Here is a 20,620-nt window from a genome sequence, read left to right as displayed (position 1 = left end):
CAGTGCATGGTTGGCTAGTATTCACTTACCAACGAAGGCTGCACATGATGCCAATTACCGACCGTTAACTGAAGAACTGACGAACACTGACGAACACACAGCCCAATTTGGCCATTAGCTTACAAAAGAACTAAGATGTCGCATAACTGATGTAACTTCGAATCCAATTGCGATCGTCAGAAGCATAGGGTGCTGGCAATATAGGAGTATATAAAGTTGACGCGAGTATGTTTGTCTATGGAATAGCAGAATGAGTAAAATGGTGGTTAGCAGCCGGTGAAAAGGTTTCTGTGTAACAAGCTAAAATACATCGTTTCGTCACCTTTCCTATGTCAGTGAAACACTGTTAGACGAATATGGCAAATCAGCTACTATCGACGGCGAATAAATTGGAAAAGTTTATTCTCAAATCGGTGCTAAACGGTCGTCGCGATCACTTACAGGTGCGTAATAAACTGACATAACCTATGACATAACACGCTAATATTGTTTCCCACTGTGCACGATTGTTATATTACGTCTGTTTGATGTTCAATATTATTTTTCGATAATTTAAGATTCCCGTTTTTCCCTCCCTCATTTGTAAACGTATTAAAATTTTTCACAAAAATTGCACAACATTACCCAATGTGCTTCTTATACAAATAACATCACCAGTTCCACACTCGCTGTTAGCTAACGCGACTAAAATGTATTATGGTTAAAAAGCTCTGTTACTACTCCAACTTAGCTCAGCTTATTAACGCGATCTGTTCACGGTTCGCCAGACTCATTACTATTATTTATTATTCCAGTTTTGGCAGAGGTTATCTGTACTGCAGTACGGTTCAAAAATACCTACCATCGAGCATGTTCAGCAACAGTGGCGACTATTCTGTGAGAAACCTCCAAAGGGATTTGAAAAGTTTTATAGAAGAAAGACTGGTAGCTATCACCTTCTTGTTTTTAACTTTGAATAAAATTTCCATCTTATTCTGGTTTTACAGTTACTCAGTTTCAACATTTATTTTTATGAAATGAGTTTAATCTCATATTTGGATAATGAGTGTGGGATTATGATCAGGTGGAACAAGCGAATCAGAGTTGAAGCTTGAAAAGGAAGCTCAAAAGAGCTCAGCGAAAGATGCGAAGGCCGCACAGAAATCACGCCCACCTCAAGAATCAAAACCGCCACCTCCGCCACCGAGCGGTGATCAAAAGCCACCCATCGGGTCACAATGGTCGTTTAAATTATTTGGGGAAAAATCACAGTCCGGATCCGGAGGAAAAATTCCACAGAGTTCGAATAAAGACCCGCTTATGATTTTCTGTGGGGTCGGGGCATTCCTTTTATTCGGATATTTTGCGTATTCGCAAATGGGATATAAAGAAATCACATGGCGAGATTTTCTCAACAGGTAATCGGTGGTTTATCTCTTTGGTTTATTCAATTTCAATCAACATGTTGCAGAGTAAAAAACGATTATATACCTCTAATTCATCTTTACAGCTATATGTCCAAGGGTATAGTAGAAAAGCTCGAAGTTGTCAACAAGAAATGGGTTCGAGTTCAACTGCTGCCAGGTCACGGTGGAGATATGTTTGTATGTAACTGAAGTGACATGTTATTTTCCTTTATCACTATAAATTTTACTTAATTACATCAGGAATGATGATTCATGAGATCTAATTATATACTAAATTACATGAGATTCACACACATGCATTAATGCCTTCCAGCCTGCTCCCTGGTTTGCTATTGGAAGCGTGGATTCTTTTGAGCGAAACTTGGAAAATGCTCAAGTGGAATTGAATGTTGAACCTCAGAACTACATCCCTGTTTTATATAAGACTGAAATTGAATTTGGGAGTTTAGTCTTTAGTTTAATACCATCAATTTTAATTACACGTATGTACAATTATTTTATTCAATTAAGCCTGTTTCAACATCAGCTAGTTGTTAAGCATGTAGTATACATTATTTGAAAATCTTTCACCCGTACTTTGAATCTCTTTCTCTGACGAAATGTAATTTTTCAATTTAGTTTTCTTATTATACATGATGCGACGTACTGCTGATATGATGGGTGGCAGAGGAGGGCGCAAAGGGGGTGGATTATTTGGCGGTGTTATGGAATCAACTGCTAAGCTCATTAACTCCAGTGAAATTGGAGTACGTTTTAAGTGAGTACTTACTCTGTGTTTAATTTCGAACTTGGCAATTGTCCAAAATACTGAAAATTAAATGATCAATGTGAAAATAATCGTTGATCATCAAAAGTGCGTGAAGATCAAATAAAAAAGACTTATTCACATTCAACAGGGACGTAGCCGGATGCGAGGAAGCTAAGATTGAAATCATGGAATTTGTAAACTTTCTCAAAAATCCAAAGCAGTATATGGATCTAGGAGCAAAGATACCGAAGGGGGCTATGCTTACAGGTCAATCTATTTAATTACTTATCCTGCTTCTTTTCCTACTTCTAAAGAAAAGTACCTTTAGTTATCTTACATGCAGGCAATACCTTTAACACAATTTCATCAATTGATTTTTTCATTCCCTTACTGCAATTGATTTCTTACCGGTCTCTGAAACTAATTATAGAACTTCACAGGTCCACCCGGAACTGGAAAAACATTGCTAGCTAAAGCGACGGCTGGAGAAGCCAATGTCCCCTTCATCACAGTCTCAGGTTCAGAGTTTTTGGAAATGTTTGTTGGAGTAGGTCCTTCCAGAGTGAGAGATATGTTCGCAATGGCACGGAAAAACGCACCTTGTATATTATTTATTGACGAAATAGATGCCGTTGGAAGAAAGAGGGGGTCAAGGAGTTTTGGAGGACATTCGGAGCAAGAGAATACGTTGAATCAATTGCTCGTAGAAATGGACGGTGAACTAACTTGAATTTATTATTATCTATGAGGCAAGAAAGTCTAGGTATGTTGCAGCCCGATAATTGGTTTATTAAAATTCGTTTTATTTCCGTAACAAAAGGGTTTAATACTACAACAAACGTAGTTGTATTAGCAGCCACAAACAGGGTCGACGTCCTGGACAAAGCTCTTATGCGTCCCGGAAGGTTCGACAGGCAAATATATGTACCGGCTCCCGACATCAAGGGACGTGCTTCGATTTTCAAAGTGCATTTACAACCGCTAAAAACGGATCTTGACAAAGACCAGCTAGCCAGAAAAATGGCGTCACTTACTCCCGGATTTACTGGTTCGACGAAATACTTTTTCTTTGTCATAATTCTTAGCGAAAAATTAAACATTGGCGCTGTCCATTGACAAACTGCTTACCTTTCAGGGGCTGACATCGCCAATGTTTGTAACGAGGCTGCTTTAATAGCAGCTAGAGACATGAACACTAATATCCAGCTGAAGAACTTTGAACAAGCTATTGAGAGAGTTATCGCTGGTATGGAAAAGAAAACGAATGTCTTACAGCCCGAGGAAAAGAAAACTGTGGCCTATCACGAAGCTGGCCATGCTGTTGCAGGGTGGTTCTTGGAGCATGCAGATCCACTTCTGAAGGTACTTTTACTTCACGGCATTTTGCGTGTTTTTAACCGTTGACTATCATCCAGTAAACTTGCACTCTTATCTCTTTTGGAAAGGTTTCTATCATCCCTCGTGGCAAAGGCTTAGGCTATGCCCAATACCTGCCAAGAGAGCAATACCTTTACAGCACACAGCAGCTCTTCGACCGAATGTGCATGACACTTGGAGGGCGCGTTTCCGAGGAGATATTTTTCTCTAAAATCACGACGGGTGCTCAAGACGATTTAAAGAAGGTATTACATTAATTCACGTGTAGAATGCCATTTTCAGGAGAAAATTGGACCGATTCTTGGCGAAGCGAGAATCGCAAATGATCCCTGACTAATCTTCAGTCATGTAATTCTACTTGAAAAATTTCTCGCTCTCTACAGGTGACTCAAAGCGCTTACGCCCAAATAGCGCAGTGGGGAATGAACGAGAAAGTAGGTAACGTTAGCTTCGACTTGCCACAGCCTGGTGAAATGGTAATGGATAAACCGTACTCGGAAGGTACCGCGCAATTAATCGACTCTGAAGTCCGCACTTTGATCGCCAGCGCGCACAATCACACACGCGAACTACTGAACAAGCACAAAGAAGACGTTATCAAGGTAATTTTGAGGGAATCAGTGAAATAGAAATGTTCACGGTGCTCATCCTTGATCCTTTCAGGTTGCCGAACGTCTCCTGAAGCAAGAGATCCTCAGCCGAGATGACATGATCGATCTCCTCGGGCCGAGACCATTCCCGGAGAAGTCAACCTACGAACAATTCGTCGAGGGAACGGGATCCTTCGAGGAAGACACAACTCTGCCCGAGGGACTTAAAGAGTGGAATCAGTCGAGGAGCGACTCGTCTGACCAAAAACCATCGGTTACCGAGGGCACCACAACGCCGCCATTACCCTCTTCAACTACCGCAGCAGAGACCCCCAAAGATCAACCTCAGCAACGATTGTAATTATTTCTCGAATTAGGTGATAGTCCGGTGTGTATCTCTTCGTACGCTGTATTATACTTAGAAATATATAATATACAAATTAAAATAAATAATTATTGTATTTTAATACGGAAAAAAAGAAACGATTAACACATTTACGATTTTTTGTTTGATTTCCTAATGTATGGAAATACCGCATGAAACGCGACGATGGAGACAATGTTTTGGCAACGCGTCATTTAATCAAATATTTACAGTTTTACAAATCTTTGTGCTAATAGTTGTTAGTTTATTCTACCACCGATTTATTTAAGGTAATGATGTTTGATAGAAAATTGAATGTTTCAATTCATGTATTCAATGCGTGTATTTTAATTGGCAAATCTAACTTTTTTTAATTCAAGTTCTGAGCTGGGATCAGCGTAATGTTATATCGACGTTTCTACGTGCAATAATACGTACTACGTGCGCGAATCATTCTGCATCCGGCTGATTTTCCTTGAGACGAACGTGCAAGGAGATGAAACGCAGGACAGACGATGAACAGAAAATTGTTGTTTACGGTTTTTACCAAAAACATGCGTGTTGGCTTGTCAAAAAAAGTACCAAATAATTGTAATTATATTGGACTTGATCGCATCTTCACCGAGTTTTCATTACACCCTCATATTTCATGCTATTCCTTGGTTGTAATTAAATTGTAGAGGTAATAAAATTTCGTTGATGAGGAATTGAAAATGTTGGGACCATTATTAAAGTGTTTCTTCTTTTTTTGGTTTTCGGATGTAGAGAGTGCTCGGCCATTCTGAGATTTCGTTTAATGTTTCTTTAATTTGTTCCAATTATTACGTCCGATCACATTTGACAGCTAAAATAATTCTTTTTAAATCGCGAATTGAAATCAATTCAATACAGAGCACAAGTTTTGTCATACATACAAATTTGGCACCTATACTATACAGAAATTAATCATATTGACACATCCAACAATTCCTAGTCGACAATCCGGGAAAGGGATAAGAGGATAAAAAATGTAATTTTTTTTCATAATCTTTGCCGAGTTGTAAATGATAAGACTGGTCTTGAAAATACAATTCATCATTAAGAGCGTCTTCAGATTAAAACACCTGAAAAAATTCCGATCTAAATAAGTAAGTTCATAGAGAGAAAAATACAAAGAACAGAGGCCGTAGATTTCTGTCAATGAAAACATTGAACAGATTTGCAAGCGGAAATGCAGGGTAGGACTGCAGATATTTGAGTGAAATTTGGTCCCGGATTGCTTGCAGAGAAATTGGTGAAAAGTCCGACATACTTGAGTATATGACGTATATGTATAATAATAATAGTATAAATGTGAAACGTGAACTCGGTTCCTTGTACGTTATTACAGTCCGCGTTTTATTTCATTTTGTTTTATTTATTTTTTGTTACTAAAGTGAAAATGAATCTTGAAATTCTACAAAACTATATTTACGATTTATTGAGTAAATATTTATATAATAATTTGCGAAATTACCACAACTTATGATTCTAATCACTATAATATAATATGATGATCAAATATTATACAATCACTAAATTATTGCTTTGTCGTACCTTGTATCACACTAATCTACACTCTATGTTTTATACATTATTATTAGCATTGTTTATTTATGTTTCTTTAGTTAGTAATTATTATTATCGTTATCGTTATTTTGTTTTTTTTTTTTTTACTTTTATTTCAAATTTTTTTTTTTCAAGCAAAGCTTGGATAATTAAGTTTTTCCTATATCGTGGATGTGGACTATCTGTACGTATAGACGTTTTTTTTTTTTTTTTTTGTTTTTTTTTGACAATACACACATTATATCGTCGATTTTGGTTCAGTTAATTTCAAAGGCCGCAGCTTTTCCTCGCATTATATAATCGGTATAACGATATTATTCGGACAACAGTGAATTAATTATTACATAAATATACGGGCATGTAAGTAAAACAATGAAATAATCTCGATGTAATTACTGTCCGATTCTAGTGTACGTTTCATCAGTTCATTAGCGACGTAATTATAACAATGTATACTTTCATCCACCGGTGAAAAAACATTATTATCTGAAACTCAGCTCATACTCTCTATTTGATGTATATAATTTATATACATATAAATAGCAGAATCAACTTTAGTGTCCATTCGCTTATAAATAATGGTAATAATAATAATAGTAATAATAATAATAATGACAATAGTAACAAAATCGCTATCATATTGCACTAAACTAAAACAGATCAATCAAATTGTATCTGCGTTTAAGAATATCAGTTCTGCAGCTTGCTATTATTTATGAGATTATTAATTCATCGCCGTATATTATACGCCCAAGTATTATACGATTTCGTACGTGTGTGAAAATGATAAAATTTACTCTAAAACATCATTTTCATCGTTCTATTTTTCAATACGTGCCCACGATGGTACTCAATACCAATACAAGTACTCGAAAGTTTCATTCAAACTGATCAGTCAATATATCATAATAATAATAATAATACACGTAATATAAACTCCGTACAGATTCTAAGATAAAATATGACCAACATCGCAATTTTGACGATGTACACTATTATTATTATTATTATTATTACTACTAATGTTATTATTGATTTTATTATTAATTATTATTATTATTATTATTATTATTATTATTATTATTATTATGCACTATCATCTAATATTGATAGTATTATTATTATTATTATCCTTTACCGTGATTCATCGTATGAACATATACATTCTATTATTATATAATAATTCTTGATTGACCATTTAGTTTAATTCGCTGTTGCACGTAGATATACGTCGTATTATGTAGGTGTGTACAATATATGGTATATTAATACGTAATATCGTATGTAAAAAACCGATGAAACTAAATTACAGATATTGTAACAAAGACTATCGTGCTATTAACGTGTTATTACGACTAGACATTAATACAGCCGGTTCATTATTCTTTTTTCCCTTTTCTCTTTTCTCAGTGATTCTTTTTTTTTCTTTCTGACTGTTCCATTCTCTTGACTTATCACAAATTGGACACAATATAATTATACAAATAAACATGTGTATAGTTATTACGAATAACACGTAACACACATCACGCATATCATAAGTATGTCTTCATGTTACACACACGTCGAGTTTTGGGTTTCATTTTGTTTGTCATTTATCATTGTAAAAATTAAACATAACAACAATCATACAAATATGATGCTATTGAAATACAGGCATAGCATAATTGCGCTTGACTAGACTCAGGGTCGTACAGACTAGACGAAAGTCGAATGTAAAAAAAATGTATCGAATAAATTGTGTAAAAAGAAAGCACAATATCCCGACTAGAATCATAAGTAAATCACTGTTCGACTAGAATCGTTTTTCACTCAGCTTTTATCGATTAAAGTACGTGTGCAATATAGTTAGAGTTTTATATCCGCAATCACTGCATTGCAAAACTAAATACAGTGCTAACGTGAAGCGAAATGTGGAACGAACATTGAAAGTATACTATTCCACGTTATACGATAGCGATAAATAACCAATCAAATGTTATTAGGTAAATATAATACATAGATAGATAGTAGACGTATCCAGCTACGATGGGGATACATACCTATTACATGACTATGACAAGAATAAACGGCGTTTGTGTCGCAGTAGTAGCGACTGTACTGTACAGGCGGTCTGACCGTACGATCCGCGTTCCCTTTGACTGTAAGTAGAAACACTCCGTACGTGGGCAGCCGTCAAGTCGGCCGAGCTTGCGGAATGAAACCACTCGAGCCGTTTCGACTATCCTGCTTGCTAATTATAATTAATTGCTGGTGCGTCGCGAATTATTATTATTGATAATAATATTATTATTATTATTACTGTTATTACAGCAATCATTATTCGTGCATCGTGAGCTATTAACGAGTTGCATTTATTACGGTGGCTGAATTCAGAATATAGTTTTTTTTACTTTTCTATGCGTCAATTTTAATGTTAAGGATTACGCGTTTCGTAGTTTTGTCATCTTTTTTTTTTTTTTTTTTCTTTGTTAATCAAATATTGCAGAGAGTGAAATAGAATAGTTGAGGTTTTGATTTTTCGTTTTTACACACTGCAAGAACGTTGAGGAAAAATTTAATAACAAAAAATCAAATTAAGTATAATAGGTTGCGTTTTTCTATAGTTTGTACGGCGTATAAGACGCGGTATTACTGCTCTGTTACCTAAACTCTATTACGTGTAGCAGATAATTGCAGTGTGATTCCGAAACAGCGTAGAGCTGAAGAAGAAGACTGCATGAAGTTTTGCTCTTTCAATAAGTCGACAAGCATTACATTACATACGTACACCGCTGTGCTTCTCAACCTTCTTGAATTCGCGACCCCTTTACAAGTAAAAAAAAAATCTGGCTACCCCCTAGGTCCACAATAAAACTATGTCAGTGATTTCAAAAACGACGTATTTAATTTTCCTTCTATCGAGACTATACCTGAAGACCTCCAATCCTTGCTTCTTCCTTTTACCTGGCTTGCGACCGGTTGAGAGGTTGAAGAAAACCGGTCTAGGGTGCGTCGGCGTCGTTGCTGCTGTCATCGCAGTTGTCGCGTTGACAGGCGGACTCGAGATGCTTGTTGAGATACGACTTGAGGGCGAATGACTTGCGGCACTTGGAGCACTCGTAGTTCTTGTCCGAGGAGTGGGTCTGCATGTGGGCCCTGAGGTTCGACCTGTCGGCGAAGGCCTTGCCGCAGTGAGCGCATCCGTAGGGTTTCTCGCCCGTGTGACTGCGCAGGTGTCCCTGGAGCAGCCAGGGTCTGGAGAACATTTTCCCGCACACGCCGCAGCTGTGGGCGAGCTTGTGGGTGAGGACGTGCATCGCGAGTGCCGGCATGCTGACGTAGGCCTTCCCGCAGTGGATGCACTTCTTTGCCGACTGAGAGTCGATGCTGCGGTGGGTCTGCTTGTGCCTCGAAAGGTTCGACGAGGTCGCGTACTGCTTGCCGCACTCGCAGCAGACGTACCGTCCCACCCGGGGCGCCTCGGGCGGTTCCGCGGCCTCCGCGGCCTGGACTTCCGGGGGCGGCTTCGGCTGGGCGCCGCGTTTGTTCCTCGACCGTCCGTCGGCGACGAGGAGAGTGTCGTAGGTGTAGGCCGCGGCCTTGACCTCGGCCTGCTCGCCGATCGTCGTCTGGACCTCCTTGTCCCTCGTCGTCTGGGAGTTTGGATTGTTGTTCTCTATGTCGCTGCTGCACTCGGAGGCCGGTGGCGTCAACGGTGGCGCCTCTAGCGGCTCGGAGACGATCGCCGGTGCCGGGGGTTCGCTGTAGGCGAAGAGGATCTCCTGCACAGGCGACAGCGGGACGAAGACGCCCCCCACCGTCTGCTGGACGATCGTCGCCGGCTCGTAGACGATGCTCGCCGGCTGGGGGTGGTAGAGGTTCCCCGCCAGGTCGATCGCGTTCACCTGGTAAATCGAGGGCTCCGGATGGTAGACCGTCATCTCCTGGACGTCCGTTGCCGGGCTCTCGACGACCTCGTGAGGACCGATCACGACGCTCGGCGTCGGCAGCGGTGGCAGCGATCTCGAAAGCTCCAGGAGGTCGTGGGCGGCTTCCGTTTCGGCCGCCGATCTGTCCCTGAATATCGGCATCTCGTGATCGGAGGCGAGGAGGAGACGAGCCTCGACTCGCCTCTCGGTTGTCGTCGTTATCGTCGCCGTCGGCGTCGTCGTCGAGGGTATTCTCCGCTCCGGGGACGGTGGAACCGACGGCATCGGATCGTCGACCCGAGATTCCGAGGTATCGGAGCCGGATCTCGACGTCGTCGACGTTGACGTCGACGTCGCCGTCGCACCCGGCACCGCGTCATCCTCGACCGTCTCGACACCAGCACCTGAAAAAGAGGGGGAAAGGAAATGTATAATCCAGCATTGTGATGTAACTGGCGCCGGTTATTACGCGGGGGCTTCGTATATACTTGTTGTCGAGGCTTAACCGTCCCGTGAATTAATTAGTTGACGGCTCGAAGCTCAGCTCCCCGGTGTGCGGTATATAAGTACAACGACCCGGTGAAATGTACCTATCCTTCATTATTGCGCCTAATTGTCGCCTAATTTCACCATTTTCAAGCTACTTGTATTTACACGTCCCGAGTATTCTTATAAAGTGGCAAGTATAGGTATACCTGTAAGGCTCCATAATTTACTTCTCTAATTCTTGTAATTCAAGTTTAACCCAAACGCTCCATTTGCGGCAATTCTTCAAGCACCAAACACTTGTTGCCTTTCCGCGACGATATTCGCGCGGAATACTTTAATCGGAATATGGAATTTCGATTCACCAACACACGCGTCTGTTTCAAAGGAATTGGCTGGTTTTTCACTATGTTATAGTACACATTCTTTCGGTCAAACGTTCTCACGGACACAAGTCCTAAAAATCAGTAGATTCCGAGATACAGACTTCGGACAGTGGGGTGTATGGATTTTTTGATATCCATGGATTGCGCGATCTTTACGAATTGCAAAGCTTCAAGGGGGACTTGAAATCAAATTTATCGATCAAAAACTGCACAGCCGATTCGCAGAGACTCCGCAGACGCGTGAAAAACAGGACAAGTCGATTATTGCAAGAGTCGGAGCGTCTCGTTCTTCATGCGAAATCCGACGTTGCAACTCCTTCCGGTAAATCAGCGAGTTCGCGGATGGAATCAATCACAGCTTCCTGCCTATTTTTGAGAATCAACCGTGCAGTTTTTTGAGTGACCCGTTTGATTTCAAGTCCCCTTGAAGCTTTGTAATTAATGAAAATCACGTAATCCACAGATATCAAAAAATCTGGACTCCTTTCTTCCGAAGCCTGTATCTCGGAAACTAGTGATTTTTGGGACTTGTTTCCGTAAGAACTTTTCATCGGGACACGTTCTACAACGTACTGAAAATCCGTAAGAATTCTGCGGGTTCTTTTCACACGGAAGCTGACAAACTTTTGATATCCCACGTTTTTGCAACGTGGTGTGTATTAGCGCCCTTTTCATAGATCGGCTGGATCGGTGTCGTGTCATAACTCACCTCGTAGAACATCGTTCGTCGTGGCGGCCGGTTGTGCGGTTTCGAATGACGGCACGGAGATTTTCACAGGCAGCGCGGGTGACGGTGGCGTTCTGCTTCGGCCCCAAGATTCGAAGCTCCTTACCGCGCTGCTCATGTACTTGTTGCACAACGCCTTCTTCACCATGTAACATCGCGGCATCTTGCGGTATGTCTTTTTCCAGCCACGGGATAATAACTCGAAGCTCGTACAGCGTCTGCTTCCCTATCGTTTTATTGTTAGTATATTTTAGTATCTTCTTCGGAATTGGTCCAACGTGTGTCGTTCAAGTGCCTTCGTTTCCTTATTCGCTTTATTTTCTTTCAATTTTATTACTTTTTTTCTCCCTCTCTATAAATTGTTAACATTATTTTTTTTCTCTCTCGTTTCTGTTTCTTTCTAAGTAGGATTAAGTCTATATTATCGTTGCACAACTCGAGGACGATATATTAGTGTAATAATTAATACCTTTTATACTTATTATTGACGAGCCTGTATTAAATCATCATGCTCTCAGCTATTGGCTTTATTAGTTATTACAGTATACGTAAATATCGGTTACTAGTTTATAGTTTTAAATCCTGGCTCTTTTTTTCATTTTCCATCTTTCACTTCATTTCCCTCCTTCTATATATATATATAATATATCATTTACATATTTTTGTGTATATGTATATTTATATATATATTTATATATTTATATGTATTTATGATGTATAAATGCAGTAAAGTTGCGGGGTAGTTGTTTGGTTACCTTGTTTCAGTATTGCTTTCGTTGTATTTACGGGTGGATGTTTTACAATAATAATGATGACAATAATAATACAGTAACAATAATCACCGATATGAATTGCACGAAAAAATTGTATAATGAGCAATGATAGATATTGTTATAACAATAACGATAACAACAACAACAACAACAATAATAATAATAATAATAATAATGGTAATAATCGTATTGATATAACGTTAAAGTCTTGACGTCTCTCTCATCTGCACTGTTTTCAGGTGCGTGATTTCAATCGTTATGTATATATTTATATATATATATGTATATATATATAATAAATACGTGGCACTCTGATCGACAAGGTTTGGTATGTCTATAATACAATAACGATGTATAATAGAAAGAAGAAACGGAAATTAGGAGGAGTAAAAGGAAAGAAGAGTAGGAAAATAAATAAATAAAAATAAAATAATAAACCGAGGCCCGAACAGCAGCCAAAGCCTGTATCTCGTCTTTCAGGAGAGCTTGTGCAGGCGGTCAAGCGTATTATATTACCCGATCGTTGTGCCGGCTGATCCGTAATTCATCGGGCGTGTATTTCGTTCGAAATTTGATAGATTTTCACTCGATATCTGCATTATCGATGAAGAAGTGTAATCAGGTATCGCGACGAGTTGCAAGTACGTTGGTATAATTATTGGTCGTTTAATCGACGAGATTATTACGAAAGTAGCAATATAACTGGCAGCGAGAATTGCGCGTTGCAAGTATTTCCCGTTTTCGATCTTCCTCTTCCTCCTCCTCAGCCTTTCGTTCCTCGCAAATTACGGGCGGCTGGCTACGCCTGGAACAGCGGTGCAGGCAGAAGGAGCAACAAGTTGGACAACAGGTCGGCGGCGCGTGTGGTCGATAACTCAGCCCTCGTCGTATAGCTGCAGAGCGGCGCGGCGTTGCGACGCAAGACGAGGCGAGGCGGTTCCAACAACCAACGGCAACCACCACCACCAACCACCACCAACCACCACCACCACCACCACAACCACCGACGGCACCACCGCCCTCGAATGGGAAAATTCTGCCCGCTCTTAGGGGCACGTCGCGCAACGATACGATCACAATTTTTCCAAACAGGCCGAATCACTCCGTTACAAAACGAGGTTAAACCCCGTACAGCCTGGCTGCCACCGATCGGGATCCTCTACTCAGCACCGCCCCGTCGTAGGGTTTGAGTATAAACAATCCGAGCAACGTTAATATCCTGCCGGTACGATCGGAGCCGCCGAGCCGATTCGCGGAACTCCCGTAAACGGGTTGTTCCCCGATCCGTCACACCTCGCAGGTCAGGACTTCACCCAGTAGTCCGGGTTGCCCCGGGTAAGGTAAGAATACCACCTGTAGGTGAAGCAACAATTGTCCGCTGTGTGCGGAGGGTAGCCCGACTACATGGCTTGTCCGGGTGTGGCTGGGGTGCAACTGTCGCCTCGCGGTGCCCCCGCGCCCTAGCCGAAGCGCCTGCGTCCTCGGCGTCGAAACGCTCGGCACCGGCGTCGCTCCCTCCCCCACCGCCCGCTCCTCATCGATTTTTCACCCCCGCGCGAGACGACCGGTAGCGAGAACGGAATGGGGCGACCGAGGGAGGGGCGCGAGGGGGGGGGGAGAAGGCGCAGGGGGAGCCCGACCAACACCTGTTACCGCAGAGACGGTCGCCGCGCGGACCAAGGTGGTAGGCGCGGGGGGCGGGCGGGGTGGGGTCGAGGGGTTGCGGATCGATACCGTGACACGGAACGAAGCGGCGACGCTAGCGCCGCGATCGACTAGGAGGGGAGGTAAGTCTGGTCGCGTGTTCCGGACGCACACCAACTTGTGCGATGGTTGAACGTGTAAGAGGTATAACATTTTCTGCGTAACATGTTATATATATATAATACATATACCTATGTATTTATATATACATATAGTATGTATTAAAACGTGCCGCACGCCCGTCGCTAGGCAACGACAAAACACGGTCGAGCTTTTCCCGTCCGTTTCTGCATATCTGCCGCATCATGCGCGTGCACAAGCGATCGCTTGATTCCGGCTATCTATGCAGCAGCTCACCCTTCGCCCGTCGCCCCTCATCGCCGCACCCCCGCCTCCAGAACCCGCGACTTCCTGCGGAGATCAATCTGATAGGATCATCCGAGGCGCCACCACCGCCTAGCTTAATGTAACGAGAAAGCTTTCTGTTTGGACGGTGGATCTTGTAGCTGTGTACGGATTGAAGGATCTTCATTCAACGATCGTTGTCGACGGATATATGCCAAGTTTGATTTTCTGCCTTGGTGAAAATTTCTGCTGTTATGAATTTTTAGAGAAATTGAGACACTTTGTACAGTTTTGTGGAAAAAATTGTTAATATGTATAGTTGTTGATAAAAATTTGTAGACTTGAGTGAAAATTTGTATTTTTTTCCGGGAGAAATCTACAGGATACTGCAAGTTTTGACAAAAATTGAAAATTATTTACGAAAAACTACGCATGTTTACAATTTTGAAAGAGATAATAAGAAATTTCACAATTTCTGTATGAATTCGTAATAGTAGCAATTCTCACCAGATTGAAGATGAAGGTGATTTTCTCTTCCGTCCGAAATGCTGTTCCACTAACAACACCTAAGCATGTACTGGTCGTCATTTTTTAATTTATGCCTGAGGATGGTCGGCAGGGCCCGACCGAAACGTCGACTTTTTATATTCACGTCTTTCTAAGTATTAAATTCTTCTTCTTCCTGACCGGAATTTCGACGAACCTTCATCTTCAATCTACCTCCTGGTCACGAACTTCTTTCCTAAATTCTCACCAGAGATAGGAACAACGTTTAAGTTCTTACGAATTCTCGGATTAGGTAATCATCCGGTATTCGTTTGATACTAGAAAGTTTCCAGATTTTTTTCACAAACTTCTGCTTTCCCAAACCGTAAAATCACAGAATCGCATCGATCCTTAACTTTACATCGTTGCAAGCTGTCGTATGATGCACTAACAACACACTGTCCAAGCGGTGGAGAAAGCCTGAATACTGTAAAAAAATCTGGTACAAGAAATTGTGTAGATTATGGTCAATTCCGAAGTTAACTGCTCGATAGTGTTTAATTGTCACGTGTGAGTCACACATATATATGCAATATTCAACGAAAATTAAATTTACAAAACCGAATCGAATAGTATGCAGGCCGATTGAAAAAGTATATTTTTCTATAACTATCTACGAAAAACTGCGAATCGTTGAGAAATCCAAGTTAAAAAACTATAAATCAACCCATATCCTATACTTTTGAATAGAAATTTCCATAAAAATTCGTAGAATTATTTTCACCACGGCCCTGGTAAAAAATTTCTATCACTACGAATTTTCACAGAAATTGTAACATTTCGTATTGTTTTCTCCAAAATTGTAAATATGCATAGTTTTTCGTAAAGAATTATTAATTTTTGTAAAAAATTGCATCATCTTATAGATTATTTACTGAAATTTTTTTTACAAACATCTACGAGTCTCTTACGAGAAACTATGCACGCTTACAATTTTGTACGCCAACAATTTTTGCACAAAATTGTACGAAATGTTCCAATTTCCCTAAAAATTCGCAGAAAATCGTCAGCAATCGTTTATACCAAGAAAGCCTCTCCGGCTTTCGACGATACGCCAGGGGTTCGGGGTTGATACTGACAGACAGAAAAAAAAGGAGGATAAAAAAATCGCCCCTAGGCTTGCTTAGCAGCCTTTCGCGGTTACTCGCCGCCGCATGCATCTCGGTGCATCGTGTAAGTAATGATCGTTGCTGCGCCATGCGGTTTCTTTTTACTCTGCGAGCTGGTTAGGCGAGGCGAAGCCAGCAGCGTCGGGACGCCCGGCGTCGTTCTACCCTCGCGTAATCCACCCCTCTTCGCCAGTCGTAGGGCTCGGCATGGCTTCGAGCTATCCGAGTGCACGTCTCGAACGAACTCCCCGACACCGGTTGTCGATTCGAAGAGTCTCTCAACTCCGGATCCACAGGTCTTCCGCTCGCACGTCAACGTCTCCGGACATTGACCTGGGCTGCATTCGCAGAAAATGTCATTCAAACTTTCAAATCGGCTTTCACGCAAGCTCGGAACGTCAAGGAGTTGCATGGGCCTCGAAGGTTAAAAAAAATGCATTTTTTCTCTCATTTAAAAAAAATATAATAAAAGAATTATTTGGTTCAAACTTAAGGCACTTGAAAGAACAACGTTTCAACGATATTTCATCAAATTTTCATTCAAAAGTTTTGAAAATTCAGCCGCTTATAACTGGTTTTCGGAGACCCAGTATTTTCACCGTGGACACGATAACTCGTGCCATCTTTATCTGAAATCAGGAAACCAAGTATTTTTTGTTAGTTGGTGAGTATCACTCGCACTTGGACGAAGGATTAAAAAAAGAATTGAAATACGAATTTTCGGTAGAGTTGCATGCGAATATGTACAATTCTCGGTAAAATTTACACCACGTATTGCCTTGTAAAATAAATTATGATCGAAGAAAACAATAAACTTCGTCCAAGTATTAGTTAATCTTATCTAGGAGAAGTGTGCAAAATTTCAAGAATATCGATCGGTATATACATATAGGTTCTGAGAAATCGTGTCCGCCGACTTGAAAGATATAGCTTTTAGAAAAGAACGATACAACGAGCTCGAGCCTAATAAAAGTAATCTGCAAAAGCTCTTTCTCCTAGACTTTTATTCCAATTGACTTGAAACGTTGGAAAAATATTATTAACATATTCTACAGATAAAAAAAAAAATTTCTAAATTTCCAAGCCCATGTCACGGACCGAGGGCGCGAGATTTTCGTTCATTTGTTTTTCCGGTTTCGTTGTTTTCCTCGACGCTTCATTTGTCCCGTCACATAACGGGCGCAGCGAGAACCTTCATTTTCTACGGACAATCGTTACGTGTGTACGTACTCCATACATACATAATTCCACATTCGTACGAATCGACGTACGTACGTATACCTATGTATTCGACTAGTTGCGTCCGACCCGAGCCGGAAAGCCCTTCAATATCTCGCGCCGCGAACCCGTACAATTTTAAGTAAGGAAAATACAAGTGCCTCAAATTACGGGTATGCGTTACGCCGGTCATTAAGAATCCTGGAAGTTTCGCTGAACAATATAAGCCCTCTAAATCTCCGAGGTGGGGCACTGCTGCATTACTGACAACGTACCGGGATCCGCCGTTGCTGGCAGGCAGCTTACAGGAGAGGAAAATTTCCGCAACAGGTCTGACGCAAGGCAAGGCATTAATACTGCACATCTATATACTATACCCACATCTATGCATGTACAGTTTCAAACGCAACAAACTTTCGGCAGTTAACCGTGAACCAAACGGCGTTCGATGTCTCTCCCAACGCATCGTGCGTTATAAATATATACCGCATTACCCACGCTATCGGCAATATCATCTTTAATCCATATATGTATATATATATATATATTCTCGCCACGCGCTTCTACCGTCGCAAATACCATTCTCCGCGTTTCCTCGCGTTACAGGTATAGGGTGTGTACGTGTATAGGTTAAGATTACGGTCGCTACTTCAAGTTCAAGGTTAAAAAATTTTCGTTACATTTTTCCATTCGCGGTTAAGTACGGTGCAGCCCCCTGCTTAAACTGAATCGGCTATAGGATCCCTGCTGGATATGATTTTTACGATGATCGACGAATTTTTATGGGTAATTGGGACATTTCGTACAATTTTGTAGAAAAAAGTTATTTTCGTACAAAATTCTAAATATCCATAGCGTCTCGTGAGAACTTGTAAATTTTCATGAAAATTTGTCTTTTTTAACTATTCCTTTTTTTCTTTAACAATTCATTACGAAAAACTGTGCACATTTGCAATTTTATACGAAATCTTCCAACCTTTGTAAAAAAATTCGTAGCAGTAGAAATCTTCACCATGTATAGAAATGACGTTGTTTTTTTTTAACAACCTTAGAAGAACACATTCAGGACATTTATTTTTACTGAATTCTCGCCGATATAAGCGAATTGGTCCACACCCCGTTCGTATACAATTTTTAGATCGTGTATACCGTACATACATACATACATACACCTCACTGGTGAAGAGGAACGAAAACTACATGCATACACACACACACACACACACACATATATATATATATATATATATATATACATACACATATATATAATATAGATGTGCGATAAGGATTTGGAAAGCATATAGAGAGAAGCGTGCGACATAAGAGCCGAAGCGGAAGCTGGGTATAAGCAATGGAACGGGGCCGGGGCGAGGGTGGGGGGGGGGGGGGGGGAGGAGGTAATCAGAACGCGTAATATATAGGGTCAACAGTCAGGAAGGCAGTGAGGCAAGGCAGACAGCCAGGCTACATCGAGGCAACAACTCTCCGCGCTTCTGCACACTCCCGACAACGTACACCCCCCTCCCCCCCGCCCCCACTCGATATATAACCGGGTGTGCGACGCGCGCGTGTGCCTTCAGAGGGTTCGCAGGGATGGAGGGGGGGGAGGGGGTTGCGTGGCACGTGGGGCGAAACCAGGTGTTGCCGCCGCCAGGCCGGGTCGATGACTACCCGGGGCGCAGGCGCGGTTCTCCGTCAAAGGAGAAGAGGGGGTGGGGGTGGTGGGGGGGGGGGCGAACTCGCCCCCGTGGGCAGGCGAGTCGTACCGCAACAGTGGGGTGGCACCACACGGCCGTGTGCTGGTTGAGAGTGGCTCGTGATATAGGCGTCGCGGGGAAACGACGCGGAGTTTTTGATGCTCGGGTGTTAGTCGGCAGCCCTGCGCCCCGGGTGATCCTGACGGAGAATTATATAAAGGGAAGGAAACGTATCGCGTTTTACCGCCGCGCAGTGACTGGAATGCCTCTCCTGGTGGCGGTGCAGGTGCTGCTCCAGGATAGTCCTCGCTGAGCCGATGACGAGCTCCCGCGGCCCGCCACCGAAACCGGCCACGACACAAGGACTGAGGAAACTTACATACCGTGCAAAACGCAGGCGACGACGCCGGCGTACGTCGATTGCCCGATCCTGGCGAGAAGATGCCGCGGTGTCTCATGGCCAAGAAGTGGAAGGCCTACCCCTGGCCCGACCGGGAGGACGACTTTGAGACCGTCGACGACGAGCCGCAGCCTCCTCATCGTCACCGGGAGGACGACGGAGCCCAGCCGTCGGAGGTCAACCAGAAACGGATCAACCCCGTTAGATCCGAGGCCGAGGACGAGGAGATCGACGTCGTCGGCGATGCCGACGGCAGGACGCCACCCCAGACTTGCTGGGGTCCCCACAGCCCCACCGCTGGAGCAACGGCGCCGAGTCCGCCGCCGTTGAACGCTTCCGGGGCGCTTTACTACCACGGTGAGTAGTCAGTCGCACATCATCCCCATTTCGATTCCTCGCCAAGGCCACACCCTGTCCTTTATTTTCTACGATCGCCGCTTGTCGATATTATTCCTACAGTCTCTGTAAATAAATCCACTTTCTCCTCACCGATGATCCACGATCGTTTGATCGACGCCGTTTTTTTAATCGCGCTTCCTGTTGCGGAGCGAAACGTGCATGCGGCACCAGGTGTCGGGAAAACCCCCCTCGCCTCACCCCCTCCCCTAATTCTTCACGAACACGGCGCATGTTTCGTTAAAGTAGTACGTAAGTTTGTACAACGCGCAACGTTTTAACCCAGTCCTTGGTCCTGCTACGACATAAAATCATCGTCGAACGACGAACGAGGATCTTCGAGACGTGCTAAGCAAAAATAATACATACATCGGGATCGAGTGGCTGCTGCACGACACTCGGCCTGCAACCTGGTTACATGCAAGCTCCTCGTTCTCGGCAGGCTCGCGTTCGACTCTATTGATTTTTTCCCCCTCGTGTTGATGACATGCACGCCTAGACACATCTACCCCTTAGCTGCCTCGGTTCTTCGTTTTCTTCTTTTTTTATTACTTCTACCTCTCAATCGATACAGGAAGTACCGAAATCGATATGCAGACAATTAGCCGTCGTGTGTACAACGTACCTTGACGGTCCACCCCTCCTAGTCGCTCTCACCGAACTCGTCCATCCCTCGGGCCCGAAGCCGCATTTATATCCGCAGTGTCGGGAGCGGGTAGCACCGTAAATTTAAAATAAATCTGAGGCCGCTGACATACTCGAAGGTATATTAATTCCTCATCCCTCTGCACGGACTTATTCGTCGACAAATCCAATCCGCTTTGCCTTCGGCATACACGCGTTTTTA

The 20,620-nt window shown here is 42.5% G+C and overlaps 3 protein-coding genes across 4 annotated transcripts in view; 2 read left to right on the top strand and 1 right to left on the bottom strand.

Annotated features, from left to right (window-relative positions):
* The first annotated feature begins 229 nt into the window (after window positions 1-229).
* Afg3l2 (AFG3 like matrix AAA peptidase subunit 2) lies at window positions 230-5,100 on the top strand. Of its 2 annotated transcripts, none has more exons than XM_046611465.2 (14): window positions 230-443; window positions 795-924; window positions 1,064-1,397; window positions 1,490-1,583; window positions 1,720-1,888; window positions 2,025-2,163; window positions 2,303-2,421; window positions 2,595-2,870; window positions 2,975-3,202; window positions 3,290-3,516; window positions 3,600-3,776; window positions 3,915-4,133; window positions 4,195-4,478; window positions 4,866-5,100. In XM_046611465.2, exons 1-14 carry the CDS (start codon window positions 357-359, stop codon window positions 4,885-4,887), a joined length of 2,505 nt encoding a protein of 834 aa, XP_046467421.1. In that variant the 5' UTR covers window positions 230-356; the 3' UTR covers window positions 4,888-5,100. The 2 variants fall into 2 exon arrangements, with proteins under 2 accessions (XP_046467421.1, XP_046467422.1); XM_046611466.1 differs by having other exon boundaries at window positions 231-443; window positions 4,195-4,509.
* Window positions 5,101-5,272: 172 nt separating this feature from the next.
* LOC124211943 (protein escargot) lies at window positions 5,273-13,772 on the bottom strand. Its single transcript, XM_046611500.1, has 2 exons — window positions 11,565-13,772; window positions 5,273-10,387 (listed from the first exon to the last, which is right to left on the bottom strand). Exons 1-2 carry the CDS (start codon window positions 11,743-11,745, stop codon window positions 9,057-9,059), a joined length of 1,512 nt encoding a protein of 503 aa, XP_046467456.1. The 5' UTR covers window positions 11,746-13,772; the 3' UTR covers window positions 5,273-9,056.
* Window positions 13,773-19,060: 5,288 nt separating this feature from the next.
* The window catches only part of LOC124211930 (prestin), a 34,066-nt gene continuing 32,506 nt past the window's right edge, over window positions 19,061-20,620 (top strand). Inside the window, exon 1 of the mRNA XM_046611469.2 lies at window positions 19,061-19,734. Coding sequence (XP_046467425.2) covers window positions 19,419-19,734 — 316 coding nt within the window. The 5' untranslated portion in view covers window positions 19,061-19,418. The remainder of the gene's footprint in view (window positions 19,735-20,620) is intronic.

Source organism: Neodiprion pinetum, chromosome 2 (assembly GCF_021155775.2).
Source record: "Neodiprion pinetum isolate iyNeoPine1 chromosome 2, iyNeoPine1.2, whole genome shotgun sequence".
Lineage (NCBI taxonomy): Eukaryota > Metazoa > Arthropoda > Insecta > Hymenoptera > Diprionidae > Neodiprion > Neodiprion pinetum.
This window is presented reverse-complemented; position numbering and strand designations above follow the sequence as displayed.

Coding starts and splice junctions, on each gene's coding strand:
- Afg3l2 (XM_046611465.2), top strand. CDS start 357: ATGGCAAATCAGCTACTATCGACGGCGAATAAATTGGAAAAGTTTATT. Junction 3,203..3,289: donor ACTTACTCCCGGATTTACTG/GTTCGACGAAAT, acceptor CTTACCTTTCAG/GGGCTGACATCGCCAATGTT. Junction 3,777..3,914: donor CTCAAGACGATTTAAAGAAG/GTATTACATTAA, acceptor CGCTCTCTACAG/GTGACTCAAAGCGCTTACGC.
- LOC124211943 (XM_046611500.1), bottom strand. CDS start 11,745: ATGCCGCGATGTTACATGGTGAAGAAGGCGTTGTGCAACAAGTACATG. Junction 10,388..11,564: donor GACGAACGATGTTCTACGAG/GTGAGTTATGAC, acceptor CCTCTTTTTCAG/GTGCTGGTGTCGAGACGGTC.